This window comes from Nuphar pumila, chromosome 17 (genome assembly GCF_984573655.1).
Source record: "Nuphar pumila chromosome 17, dmNupPumi1.hap1.1, whole genome shotgun sequence".
Lineage (NCBI taxonomy): Eukaryota > Viridiplantae > Streptophyta > Magnoliopsida > Nymphaeales > Nymphaeaceae > Nuphar > Nuphar pumila.
In genome coordinates, this window is record NC_143265.1 from 64,394,262 (window position 1) to 64,409,355 (window position 15,094).

Consider the following 15,094-nt stretch of genomic DNA (forward strand, 5'->3'; position numbering starts at 1 on the left):
GTAAAATAAGGACAAAAATATTGACTCTATTTTAAGAAAGGGATAAAGGAAAATCAGTAGACCTGAACCATTCGTAGATATCCCTCCACGTCATTGTTCTTTAACAGATTTATCTTCTCACGTTGAATCCTCTCAATCTTTTCCTTGTGGATCCGATCTTTTCTTTTGTGAAACTCCTTCACAAATCTATTAAATCCTTTCCAACGCTCCCTTCTAACTTTGTAGAAATCATCCAATCTTTCCCTATAAAGAAGATGTCAATATTAAGATTCTTGTTTCAAATCATTCAATATGGGATAAAAGATGAAATATAAAAGGAGATTGAGATACAATCATAGGATGGAACTGTAACAAGGTGCTCACAACAAGATAGCCAATAATATTAATCATACTAAAAGTATGTATAGCTAAACATTGCAAGCAAAAATATAACTAAGAAAAGAATAACAGACACTAAGTAGAAGCATTTATAATACATACTTGTGCGCTTCTAAATCACCAAAGAACTCTTTTTGTCGCTCTCGGAGACGCTTTTGGCGTTCCTCCCTCATTTTGACTTCATATCTTTCCAGCTGCTTGACCCGCCTTCCATGCCTATGTTTCTTAATTGTTTTCAAGCGATCCATGTCAGATGTAATGGGTTTGAAGTGATCATGAAGAAACTCACTGTCACAAGCAACAAATGACATCAACAACCTCAAAAAAGAAGAGGAGCATGGGGTAAATACGCTAGGATAATGCTGCTAACAAAAACTATGGAAGAACTATTAGAAGCATAGTACTATTTACACTCAAATGAAAAATGTTTCGATCAATTGACATTACCTTTTCATGCGGCGCTGCAAATGAAGAAGCTGCAGCTTCTTAAGCTCAATGACACTCTTCGTCTTGGATGTGGTAGTGTTTGAAGAACTCACAACTTCCTGCCATTGTTAGATGATGCAAATCAACAATCATTATAATCACACTGTAACAGTAAACCAAATGTATTCAACACGAGACAAGGACAGTATTATTAGAGTTGCCTAAATCAATTTGTGGCCTGTAAGAAAACAAGATCCTCCAAAGTGTATTCACCAAAACAATAAGGGGGACACTCAAAGAGTTTCACCAATACACCAAAAGAACATTCACATGCCAAAAATGGGCTCACACACAAACACCCTCTAAAGGGCAAACACAAAGAATAAAAATAATATTTTATTGATCAAGACCATGCAAGAAGAATACATTTGAGAGGGGGTTTCACCCTTATTTATACACACAAAAGGGGTCTCCTTAGAGAGACATTGGGAGAGGTCCTCTATCCAAAGCCTCTAGCTACAATGTAGCTCAAAAAGTTTTAAAAAAAAACAGTAAAATGAAACCGGAGCCGTTGGGATCTCTATCCAAAGCCTCTCTAGCTATAATGTAGCTGAAAAAGTAAAAGAAAAAAGAAACTAACCTAGTTACTATTTACTAGTTAGGTACCAACCTAACATGTATATATATATAGTTAGATTTTTAACACTGCTCCTCAAACTTACGGTTGAATAACCGAAAGTTTGTCCAAGAGAAAGTGGAATATAGGAGCAGCGAGAAGTTTGGAAAAGAAGTCCGCCAATTGATATTTTGAAATAACATAGGGAAGATCAATAGTGCTATGTAGATATTCTTTTCGTACATAGTGACAATTCATCTCAATGTGTTTGGTTCATTCATGGAAGGGCCGGTTGTTGGCAATGTAGATGAAACTTTAGTTGTAACAGCACAGTCGTAATGCTCCCAAACTTGGAACACCCATGTCTCCTTAGCCAGACCACCTCTATAGTGGTTGCAGACTTGGCTCGATATTTTGCTTTGATTGAAGAGAGAGACTTTTTGTTGCTTGTTGCACCTCCATGACATCGAGTCACCTAAAAACACACAAAATCTAGTGGTTGAGTGTCGATTATTTGGATCACTTCCCAAGTCAGCATCAGTATAAATAAGTAAATCTAAGGAGGAAGAAGCATACAAGAAAAGTCCTTGAAAATAGAAGTTTTGATATATCTAATAATACGCAAAATTGCTCACATATGAACAGTGGTGGGAGCTTGTTGCGTGAACTGCATGTGCAATATCAAGCATCGGCAAGTTGTTTGTATGGTGTTGGTTTTTCAAATAGTTTCTCATCATCAATCTTCATTTTGACATTTACAACTTTGAGGGTGTTAACCTTCTTATCATCCGAAATAATTGACTTGACAACAATATTTAAAGCAAATTTATATTGAATCAGTAAATAACTTCTAAAGGAATAAGCAACTTTTATACTAAGAAAATACTTTAAAAACCCTAAATCAATCATTTCACAATTTGTTTTGAGAAGTCTTTCAATGTTTTCAACTCCCTATTTGTCACTTCTTGTGATGATCATATCGACTACATAAAAAAGAAGAATACATGCATCATTAATCTTAACAAATAAAGTTGTGTCAGTTAAAGAAAATTGAAATTCAACATAAAGTATAACTTGACTAAACCTATCAAATCAAGCCTTTGGAGTTTGTTTAAGGCCATACAGAGCTTTATCTAAACGAAGAGTCTTTTCTTTAGAAATAATTATACAAAGTGGTGCCTCCATATAGACTTCTTCGACCAATTTACTATTAAGAAACGCATTCTTAACATCCATTTGGTATATAGGTTTTTGCTTTATAGATGCAAGGGGTATTATGGTTCTAACTATAGTCATCCTAGCAACAGGTGCAAATGTTTCCTCATGATCTATTTCATACTCTTGGAAGTATCCCTTAGCAACTAACCTAGCTTTATACCTTTCAAGGGTTCGATCACTCTTGCTCTTTATCTTGTAGACTCATCGACAACCTATGAGTTTCTTTCTTAAGTGAATATCTTGATAGTCCAAGTGTTCGCCTTTTCTAAAACATCTAATTATACCCTTGTGGCTTCTATCCACTCATAGTGTTTCTTTGCTTCAGCATAATTGGAGGGTTCTATGTAAGAATGTATCAATGCAATGTAAGCTTGGTACTTAGGTGAAAAAGACTCCTAGGACACAAATTTCTCAGGGGTTATGATATTCTTGACTCAATTTTGGGGCTAAATAGCCCGAACTTCGGGCTATCTCCCTCCTTGCTCTCTCGATTTCCCTGCATCTCTGGCAAAGAAGAAGAAGAAGAATAAGGTATGTTTCTTTCTCTCCCTCCTCTTGGTCTTCTTGCTCTCCCTGCGTCTCTCTACTCTCCATACATCTCTTCTTGTCTGTATCTCTCTCTCAATCCTGTTATGCTGCCAATCTTGTTATGATGTGTAGTTTTTTTAATCTTGTTATGTTGTGTACTTAGTCCTGCCAATCCTGTACATAATCTTCTTAATCTTGCTTTTCCTGCTATGTTGTATATTTTGTTGTCAATCATGTTATGGTGTGTAGTTTTTTTCACATCCATATAATTTGTTTCTAAGTTATATAATTAGTTTCTCAATTATATAATCAGTTTCTCAGTTATATAATCAATTTCTCAATTACATATGTTATATATTTAATTAATTATATAAATCTATGTGTATTTATGTGAAAAATAAATATACATGTTAGGATATTATATTTTGTTGTTAATCCTGTTATGCTATGTAGTTTTTTTCAAAGCTATATAATTAGTTTCTCAATTATATAATTAGGTTCAAAATTATATAATTAGTTTCAAAATTATATAATCAGTTTCTGAGTTTCTTTTACATGTTAATCTCATATTTTTTAGTATTTATTTGAGATTTTATATTTCTTATTGGTTGTTACTTCATCAATAAAGCATTTTATTTATTTATTTGTATTTTTAGATATTTTTTATAGTTTTTTTAATCATTTTTTTCATCCTGTTATGTTGTATATTTTTTTTCAAAGCTATATAATTTGTTTCTAAGTTATATAATTAGTTTCTCAGTTATATAATCAGTTTCTCAGTTATATAATCAATTTTTCACAGAGTTACCGAAAATGCGCATGCACTAGGGGAAGCGCGCTTCCCCAAGACACGCTTCTGAAGCGCGAAACGCGGCGCTTCCGAAACGCGCGGGGGAAGCGCATGCATAATATAGGAAGCGTGTCCCCCTTTTAAGGGAAGCGCATCCCCCTTTAAAGGGAAGCGCGTCCCCCTTTAAAGGGGGACGCATTTTTTAAAATGTCCAGTTTGCCCTTCTTAAAAAAGAATTTTAACACGTGAAAAACAAAACATTTAAAGAATTTTTTTTTACTAAGGGCAAAATGGACATTTTAAAAAAAAATCGTGAAAATAAAAAAATGCAACTTAGGGTTTTTGTTTTTTTCACCCGACTCTCTCTCTCTCTCTCTCTCTCTCTCTCTCTCTCTCGTTTTCGGCCACCGGCGACATCCTTCGTTGACGTCCGACGACCGGTGACCTCCTCCATCGACGTCTGACGATGTCTCTATTCAGGTACCTCTCATCCACTGACGTCTGAGACGTGGACTGACCGTCAGCAGGGAGCCCCCTTGCTGCCTGACGACACAGAGTGGGGTGGGTTTTGAATTTTGATCCATGGAGGGCTTTAGGCTCACCTCAGGCGTTGAGATTTTGGGTGATCGGCGTTCCAAATGTTTTGATTCGACTGATCTCGGTCGAGACTCAATCGATCTCGTTTGGGCTCATGACTTTGGGTGATCAGCGTTCCAACAGGGCATGTTTGGGCTCTATATCTCTGCTCATTTACCAGTGTATTGAGCTCGTGACTTTGGGTTCGTATTTGGCTGAAGCTGAGCTCGAGATCGGCTCATCCCTAACTGAGGTGAGTCAAACACGAGCTTCTGGCTCATGTAAAAGCATCCCATTTATACATAAAATTTATATCTCATGTATATTATACTTAAGAAATATATATTTTGTATATATTATATTTTTTAATTTTACTCAAAGAAACTGCCACAAGCGCAGAGGCCTAAGTTCCCTAACTGCCATAGGTGAAGTAGAATATAATAATAATAATAAAATAAGTTTTTTTTATGTTAATATGTTTATCACATGACCAAGGAGGGGCTCCGCTTGTTTGGCATGAGCAGTTAGTCACCTTGTATTCGGGACGTTGCAAATTTGAATCCCAATGGTATAATTGTATTACAGACAGGTAGGGATCCAAGGAGTGGCTATGTGTCATGAATAAGTGTCATAGCCAATCAGATGACACTTATTCATGTGGAGCCCCATGCAATGTTTTCATGTGATTGGCCATGTCACTTAACCACTCCTGTGATCTCAATTCGGTTTGCCTAACCCCCAGCTTTCTCCATCCAAAAAATATATGTTTATCACATGGAAGATCTCATAAGGAAAATCTAAAACAAAGCATAATCAATTCAACGTGAAAAAAAAAGAAAAGTATTTTCAATAGGAAACAAGTTTCTTCTCTTATGGTAACACAGCTTCGAGTTTAATTTTTTATTTTTGGTGTTTAAGATATCTACTGATTATTTATTTTTGGTGTTTAAGATATAGAATCTTAGATATTTCACAGTTTCACCTCCTTAAATGATGTTTATTTCTTTGTTTTAGCAATTGGTAAATTATGAGAGTAATGATTTGTGTTCACTCTCCATCCTTTGTTGTTAATAATAGCTTTTTTCAAGTGTTTTAGACCGATTCTTATACTTTTATGATGCAGGTATATTTGCTTGTTCTTTGCTTCACTAATGACAATCACAAACTACGATCATGACAATTATGATGACGATGATGATTATTTTTGCAATTTAGAGCATGAATCGTCTAGTGGTGTTGGGAATGACAATGCAAGAAAAGGCAAGAGGTCTTCTGATTGTCAATATCAGTTTGAGGACATAAACGAAAATTGTTTCGATGAAGAAGAATATGACTTGGATGACTACTATTCTGAAGATGACCAAGATGATGAACCACCTAGCATGCGTAAAACAGCAGTGCTATGGCGCCATGTATTGAAACAAAAGAAGAGTGGGCAAGGAAAGCAAGGTGGAACCCAGGCTGTTACGTACAGGCACTGCAAAAATATTTATGATGGGTCATATACTTGAGTTTTTGCACATCTCATGGGATCTTCAAAGAGACAAAATGTTGGGATTGCCTTTTGTCCTGTAGTTGCAAAAAATGTAGAATTGGCAAGAAAAATTAAGAGGCAAGTTCGACGAGTGGAGGTTTCATTAAGTGCATTTGAGTTGAGGAGATCAAGAATTGATAAACCGAAGAAGCCTATTAGTATGACTACATCATCTAGTGGAAGCCGAAAAACAATTAATATTCGTGATACCTTTAAAAAGGTAGAAAGAGATGATGTAGATCACAAAATTATCAGATTTTTTTGTGCAAATGGCATACCTTTCAATGTGCTTCGATCACCATATTGGGAAAAGATGATATCTGCAATTAGTAAAGTGCCTGGATATAAACCCCCATCATATGAAAAAGCGCAAATAACGTTGCTTGACAGTGAGAACGAGTGTGTTCACAGGGAGTTAAATGAATTTCGAGAAAAGTTTGAGGAGTTTGGAGTTTTCATTGTCTCAGACGGTTGGACAAATATCAAGAACACTTGATAAATATCCTTGCATCAAACTGTTTTGGCTCGATGTTCTTATATGCAAGCGATTTTTCTAATGTGCAACAGTCATCTGAAAGCATTGCTGAGTTTTTGAAGACGGGATTTAAACTTGTGGGGCCTTCTAATATAGTGCAAGTGATTACAGACAATGCAACAAATTGCAAGTTAGCAAGTGAAGAATTAAAACAAACGTATAAGTATATTTTTTTGTCACCATGTGTTGTGCACACACTTAATTTGATCTTTAAGGATTTGGCACATGAGTTTCATTGGTTGGGAGAAACATATTTGCAGAGTAAAAAAATTGTGAAGTATATCACAAATCATTCAAAAGCGCTAGCAATCTTTAGAAGCAATGAAAAATTAGAGCTAATAAAGATTGTAAAAACAAGGTTACATTCACATTATACTATTTTGAAGCGCTTGCATTATATGAGGGAGAGCTTGAAGCTCATAGTAATTTCAGATAGATGGAGCGAGTGAAAGCAATCATGCACGGATGAAATTATGAAAAAAAGGGTTGTTACAACATAAACAACTGTTCTTGATGAAGAATATTGGGATTATGTATGTTTAGCATTATTGATTACAAAACCCATATATAAGATGATTAAATTTTGTGATCAGGAAGGCCCTATAATTGGTGAAGTGTATGAAGGCATGGACAACATGTTGAAGGAAATCAAAGACAATCTAAAAGGACCACCAGATTTGTATGAAAAGATTTATAAGATTGTCTCAAATAAATGTTACGAGTCAGAGTATCTTAAGATCTCAGCAGCAGGAGGGGTCAAACGAGTTTCTCTTGGTAAAAATTTTATTCTCTCTATTTAATAAAGTTTAATGATTTAATTATTTTATTATTTCATTTGCATTTTTTTGTTATAGTTATTAAACATTTTTTTTTGCAGAAAAGGATAATGATATCTTAGATGGTGCAATGCTCGCGCTTGAAGTCATATCTGCTGGAAATGAAGAGCTCTCTACACTTTATAGGTCACAACTTGTGGATTTTACATCAAGAAGTGGAAGATTTAGCCGAAATGCAGCAAGAATAGATGTACTGAATCCTACAATGTCGGTGCTTAATTGGTGGTGTTTTTATGGTGGTGATACATCTGAGTTGAGAGCATTAGCCATTAAGGTTTTATCTCAACCTATTAGCACATCTTTTGCAGAAGGAGTGTGGAGCACCTACAGTTATATTCACAATGTTAAAAGAAATAGACTCAATGAAGATCGTGATGATACCTTAGTGTATATGCATTCCAATCTTCGATTGATTGACAGGTATAATTAAACTGTGTTGTACTTTTGTTTTGGTATTTTTTTTCTCTTTTTCTATCATTGATTGTTTATTAGCATTCATATTTTATATTCTTGTTATAAAAAGGTGCAACAATCGCTACAAAGGACCTAATCGAAAATGGGATATCAATCCAGAACTTCCTATTGTAGAAGAAAATATGTTGAGATTAGAGGACATGCGTTGGAGAGATTTGGATAATGGTGCACAACAATCAAGCACTATTTCCAAATCCAAACCCAAAGAATGCACAACCAAGAGCTCCATTACCTCCAATAATCATACGTACAAATGACATTGAAGATGATACAAATCAATCTAACAGAGCTAGTAGAACTACAGATATACAAGAGCGACCATCAGTTCCTCAAGGTCGGATTGATCGTTTCTTTAGCATGAGACCTAGGTAAAGTAAGTTGATCTTATGTTTTTTATTTTTATTTTTTTTATATATGTATTTTTTATATTTTAAAATATAATTTTTGAACATTTTAATTTTTTAACATATTCATTATAGGAAATGAATGAAAAAGCAGAAGGCATGGTCGTGGAGGACAAGAAGCACGTGATGATGCAGAAAATTCTTAATCTATTGCTGACTTGAAGGATGACAGATTAATGAACTATTGAATTCTTAATTATTCTTTTGATGATGTAGTTGGAGTAGTCTAACTTAGAAACTTTTATATTACTTTTTTTTTCATGGTCTTGTAATATTTTGTTGGTTTGATATGTACTTTTATTTTGAACCTTGCATGATGAAGTGAAGTAGTGGATTATGTTGATTTTAAGTTTATAGTTTATAACTTTATAGCTTAAAAATTTAACCATATCTCTATGTAATCTTTGAGTTTATTGATTTCTCATTTTCTATGTTGCAGAAATCACAAGATTTACAACAATCACAACATCAAATAACAAGTCATTTGATTTCTTCGTTGAAAATGTACGTTTTTTAATCAAATTTATTTATTTTCTTAATGCATTATTTAGTGTTTGCATGTATTTGTTAAATGGTTGCAACAAGAATGTGAATTATAATCTTCTCTTGATGTATTATTTTTTAAATGTTTGACAGTTGCAATATGATGCATTTGTTAGATAATTGCAATTTATATTATTTGTTGTCTTAGATAAATGTTTTATTTTGTCAATGATGACATAAATCTTATTTTTTATAAAATAGAAATATATAATTACATTTTCGCTTCCCTCAATTCTTATTCGCTTCCCTTTCGCTTCTTACTCGAATCCTATGTCGCTTCCTTCTTCGCTTCTTAGGTCGCTTTTGGTTCACTTCCTAAGTCGCTTCCGAGACGCTTTCTGGTTCGCTCCTAAGTCGTCCCGCGCTTCTCGCTTCCTAAAATTTATGAAGTGCCTCGCTTCCCGCTCCCGCTTCCTCGACTGGCAACTCTGGTTTTCAATTACTTTTACATGCTAATCTCATATTTTTTAGTATTTGTTTGAGATTTTTTATTTCTTACCGGTTATTGCTTCATTAATAAAGCATTTTCTTATTTATATTTTTAGATATTTTTATAGTTTTTTTTTAAGTTTTCAGAAAAAAAAATGAGGCTTATACTTTACACCTCGCCTCAGATTTTTGTGGAGCGCCTCACTACGCCTCAATGTTTTTCATAGCATTGCACTCAAAGTGATGTCGCATATAGATGGGAGTTGCAAGACAAAATTCGCGCTTGTAAACAAGGAGAAAAGAATGTAAGAGAGTAATATGGGACTCGAAAAATGTTGTGCGATCATATGGCAAAAATGGAATCTATTTGGGAAACCCCAAATAATGCCCAAAAGGAAAGAAATAATTTATAAATGAACAATTTTCCAATTTATAAACGATATACGACCCGAATTTGAACAAATGAGGAGCAACATTATTCGTAGAAAGCAAGAAGAACTTGCACCTATTCATGAAGTTTTGGCCCAAGTTTGAATGGAGGAAACGAAGTTGAAATCTCAAACTGAATCAAAGGAGTCCAAGGATAATGTTCTAGTCATTTCAAGACCGGGTGTTGATTCTCATACATATAAGCCTCCACATTTCTACAAAAATAACAATTTTGGAAAACCTCGGTCTTATGAAGGAAAAGGAGATGGAAAGAAAAAAATTGTTTCTTACAATTGTGGAGAATCGGAACATATCAAACCATTTTGTCCAAAATTTAAAACTAAAGAGGAAAGAAAGATCGCTTCAATTGGTACTTCTCAAGTCGACAAGGAAAACTCAAGTAAATTCATAGGAAATATATCGCTATCTCAATTGATGGATGCCTTGCAAGCTCTCAAAGGTTTCTCCCCAACTGGTGTCGTCGTCTCCACTTCATCACCCCCTGATACAACTCCTTGGCTCTTAGATTCTAGTGCTTCATTTCATATAACCTATAATGATTCCAAGCTTACCAATCATAGTATTAATTTAAGTAAGAAAAATGTTTTCGCTGCAGATGGAACCTCTCTTGATGTTAAAGAAATTGAAAATTTTAAAAAATCTTCAAATTTTTGTATTCCAAAAATAAGAATTATTCCAAAACTCAATTTAAATTTACTTCCGGTTTCTCAAATCACTGATCAAGGTTACAGTGGCTCCTATACATATCACCAATGCTTAATAAAGGATCTCCAATCAGGTAAGCAGATTGGGAAAGGCCATAGAGAAGATCTCTACTACATGGATCGGTTAATTATTCAAAAGAAACTCTTTTGTCTCAATATACAAAAATTGCATTTGATTTTGTGGCATCAAAGACTAGGTCATCCTAGTATTGCTAAAATGTCAAATGTATCTCATTTGAGAAATTTTTGCAATGAAAAATCCAATGAAACGATTGTATACTCGAAAAGATGAAATCCATTCTTTATCAAGAGAGTACCTTTTTTTCTTTGAAACCTCTTGAATTAATACATTCTGATGTTTGCAGCCCGACCCCAGTGAAGTCTAAATGTAGATACGTATATTATGTTATTTTTGTTGATGACTATACTCTTTATACATGGATCTACTTTCTTAGGCACAAAAATAAAATATTTGAAAATTTCAAAAATTGGTTACAAATTTGTTCAAGACAAACATATTCATCTTTCGTTCTGAGTCGGGGAAAGAATACATGTCAAATGTTTTGAAAAGTTATTTAGAATCCAATGGAATCTTACACCAAAGACCTTGTATAAATACACCCCAACAAACTGGATTAGTCGAATGAAAACATAGACATATAGTAGAAACCGCAAGGACTTTGCTCATCTCCAAAGATGTTCCAAAACACTTTTGGGTTGAGGAAGCTCTTTCTGGAGTTTACCTTATAAATCGGCTTCAATCATCAAAATTTCAAAATGTAACTCCATATGAAAAACTTTTTGAAAATTGTCTTTGTTTTTCATTCTTGGTCTTGTTTTGATGTTTTGGGAATGTTAATTGTTAATGTTTAACAATTTCAATTCAATTATGGTTTGAATTTGGTTTGAAATGAATCATATGGGATTCAAAATTCTCCGTTAGACTCAATGTGTGTGAGTTGGACTCCAGTCCAATAAGTTTGGGATCCAAACAGTTACAGTTGTATGGTTGCCTGTAACTCATCCCAAATATTTTTCGTTGTGCTATTGATTTGAATTAAAGGATCAATTTATCATTTACAAAAAAAAAATCTGAGTTTTCAAGTTAGAAATTTTGGGGTGTTACTACAATAAGGATACCTTCTATCCTACAAAAAATATAAAGTTCAGCACTGGGATAAAATTTTCTTCTCTATGAACTATGGATATTAACATAGCATAGACATCCAAAGCACTTTAAGAATCAATATTTAAAAGGCTTTTGCACACGGTTCATAATGTCCTTTCCATTCAAAAATGTATGAATGAAACCTATTAATAAAAGCACTCCATTGTGGAAGGGTGGGCAATCTATAAATGCTTGGGAGGACAACTATGAAACATCATAATAATCAATCTGATTTTTATAATATGCCTATGTTTTCTTTCGGCTACTCCATTTTGTTCTGGCATGCAAAGACATGAAATCTGCTTTTCAATCTCATCATCATTTAAGTAGTTTTGAAAAGTATAAGATGAATATTCTCTTCCACCATCACCTTGTTGAGAAATGCGCCATTGTGTGTCAATTATCTTGTATGTTGCCCATTTTTTTATATTACATTATTTATAGGGGTAGTATTGTACTTATACAGCTTATGTTGTAGAGCCAAAGATATATAGCTATTTTTGTCCAATTCCTTGTTAGAAAGGGGGGTCAACCCCTTGTATTATCGCAACATTCTATTTCTAATCTAATGAAGTTTCCTTTGAGATTGTCTCTCTATACTCTCTTCTTCTTCCTTCTTGCTCGTCTTGATTTGGTATCATAGCCATATCTAAGCAAAGGAGACTGATAAAGAGATTTTTAAAGGAAGGCTTCATCTTAGTTTTCAGACTGCTTCTCTCAGTTTGTGTTTAGTAGGATGAAATCAGCACCTCAGTACGATCAGAGAGATTTGAGGAGACGGAAGCTATGATTTGCTAGAACTTGATTTTAGAAACCCTATGAATCAAGAATCATAAATATCGCGTAAGATTTGGAATTTTGGGGATTTTTCTCATAGTTTCTGAATATTGTCAGGAATAGGGTCCTGTTTTAGAGAAATTTGAGCTACACAGCCTTATCAGTAGATGTTTCTCTCAAATCATGCGTTTTGGTCTTTTTTTATTATTAAGACTGTCAAAAGTGATTTGAGTAGAAAATACATTGTAATGAGAGATTTGACAATTTTCTTGGTGGATAATAGAGGCAGTAAGTTCTAGGTGTGATATCAGTGGATTACTGTTACTGTGTATGCAGGTTTGGGGACACCTAGAGTGGATATAGACTTCTTGGTGATTGTGTTTTCTCGTTGTGATAGCTTTTGAGTGTATTCTGGCTCTGTTTGAGATAGAACTAGGAGTCAACACTCCACTTTTATATACTATATTGGATTTTTGTGCTTGTTGTTTCTCCTTGAACTTGGTTGGCTGCACTTATGATTTGTCTGCTGTTTGTTAAAATGAAAAATATATTTATATATATAATAATATTAATAATATTATTATATATATGTACAGTTTTACATTTTAACACTCCCCCTCAAGGAGAAGGGCGAGAGGCTTTGTAAAGAAGTCTGCTAACTGATATTCTGAAGTGACATATGGCAGATCAATTATCCCGTGTACATATTCCTCTCTGACGTAGTGATAATCAATTTCAATGTGTTTGATGTGTTCGTGGAATGTTCTGTTACTGGCAATATAGATCGCATTTTTGTTGTCACAGCACATTTGTGAAGCCTTTGTTGCCTCAGCTCCCATGTCAGCAAGCAGTCGTCGGAGCCAAACTACTTCTATGGTCGTGGTTGTCATTGCTCTGTATTCAGCTTCGGTGGATGAGAGAGATACCTTCTACTGCTTTTTACACCTTCACGAGATCAATGATTCCCCTAAAAAACACAAAAATCAGTGGTGAGTGTCTGTTATTGGGATCACCTCCCCAATCAGCATCAGTACATACAATTAAATCAAGAGAAGAGGAGGAAGATAAAAAAAAGTCCTCGTGAAAGAGAAGATTGGATTTATCTGATAATACGCATGACTGCCCCCATATGAACAGAAGTAGAAGCATGTTGAAATTGACTTGTTGTGTGAACAGCATGTGCTATATCTGGTCTGGTAATGGATAGATAGGAAAGTGCCCCAACAAGCTGTTTGTAAGGAGTAGGGTTTGCAAGAAGTTCTCCATCATCAATCTTCATTTTAACATTAACAACTTCTGGAGTGTTGACTTTCTTATCATCAGTAATACCAGACCTGGAAACAATATCAAAAGCAAATTTAGTCTAAAATAATAAATATCCTCTAAGAGAATAAGCAACTTCAATGCCTAAAAAATATCTCAACAAGCCTAAATCAGTCATTTCAAAATGAGATTTAAGAAGTGTTTTGATCGTTTCAACTCTCTGTTTATCGCTTCCGATGATGATCATATAATCCACATAGAGAAGAAGCATAATGATCTCTGCTTCAGAATTCTTAATAAACAAAGCAGTGTCAATTAAACAGAATTGAAAACCAATATCAATCATAACACGACTAAACCTATCATACCAAGCTTTTGGTGTTTGTTTAAGTCCATAAAGAGCTTTTTCTAAGCGAAGGACTTTACCTTTAGAAATACTTAGACCAGGAGGGGGTTCCAATGTATACTTCTTCAACTAGCTTTCCATTTAAAAAGGCATTTTTGACATCCATTTGAAAAATAGACCATTTTTTGGTAGAAGCTAATGCAATTAAGGTTCGAACAGTTGTCATACGAGCCACCGGAGCAAAGGTTTCTTCATAATCAATCTCATATTCTTGGGCATAACCTTTGGCTACTAATCGAGCTTTATATCTTTCAAGAGTACCATCACTCTTGGTTTTAATTTTATAAACCCATCGACATCCTATAGTTTTCTTCCCTGGAGAAAGATCTTGAATAGTCCATATAGAAGCCTTTTCAAGTGCATCTAATTCAACTTTCATGGCTTGTTTATATTTGATATCATTTTTTGCTTGAAAATATGTGGACGGTTCTTCATATGAGTGAATTAATGCAATAACTGCCCTATATGTGGGTGAGAAAGACTCGTATGATACAAAATTTTCTGGAGGCCTCGAGACTCGGGATGATTGTCTAGTTGGAATGTTAGAATATTTTTCAAGTGCACATGGAGGATTAAACTCTTGTCGCCTGGAATATTGAACACTAGTATCCCTATGAACTTCTTCATTTTCAACATTATGATTAAGATCAATAATTATTTGATCATCATCAAAGTTACAGTCAAGGTCATATTCATCAGATATTGATGTTAGATCTAGTAAAAAAGAGTACTCAGTGACGTCTTTTAATTTTCTAAAATCAAAGAAGCTCTCCTTTTCAAGAAAGGAAACATTTTTAGACACATATAGTCTATTATTTTTTAATTCAAAACATCTATAACCTTTCTGATTTTCAGCATATCCTAAAAAGGCACAGGGAATCGCACGAGGGCAAAGTTTATCATTTTTGTCAATAAATATGAAACATTTGCACCCAAATATTCTTAGTCTAGAGTAGTCTGGATAAATGTTCATAAGTTTTCCAATAAGAGTGATATTTTGTAACGAAGAAGATGGCATCCTATTAATGAGACAGGTGGC

The 15,094-nt window shown here is 34.3% G+C and overlaps 1 protein-coding gene across 3 annotated transcripts in view; it reads right to left on the bottom strand.

Annotated features, from left to right (window-relative positions):
• Positions 1 to 15,094, bottom strand: part of LOC149812057 (uncharacterized) — a 75,887-nt gene that overhangs the window by 44,471 nt on the left and 16,322 nt on the right. For all 3 annotated transcript variants that reach the window (XM_089993449.1, XM_089993447.1, XM_089993448.1), the window contains 3 exons: positions 826 to 923; positions 481 to 666; positions 63 to 243 (listed from right to left, as the gene is read on the bottom strand). In XM_089993449.1, coding sequence (XP_089849575.1) covers positions 63 to 243; positions 481 to 666; positions 826 to 923 — 465 coding nt within the window. The remainder of the gene's footprint in view (positions 1 to 62; positions 244 to 480; positions 667 to 825; positions 924 to 15,094) is intronic.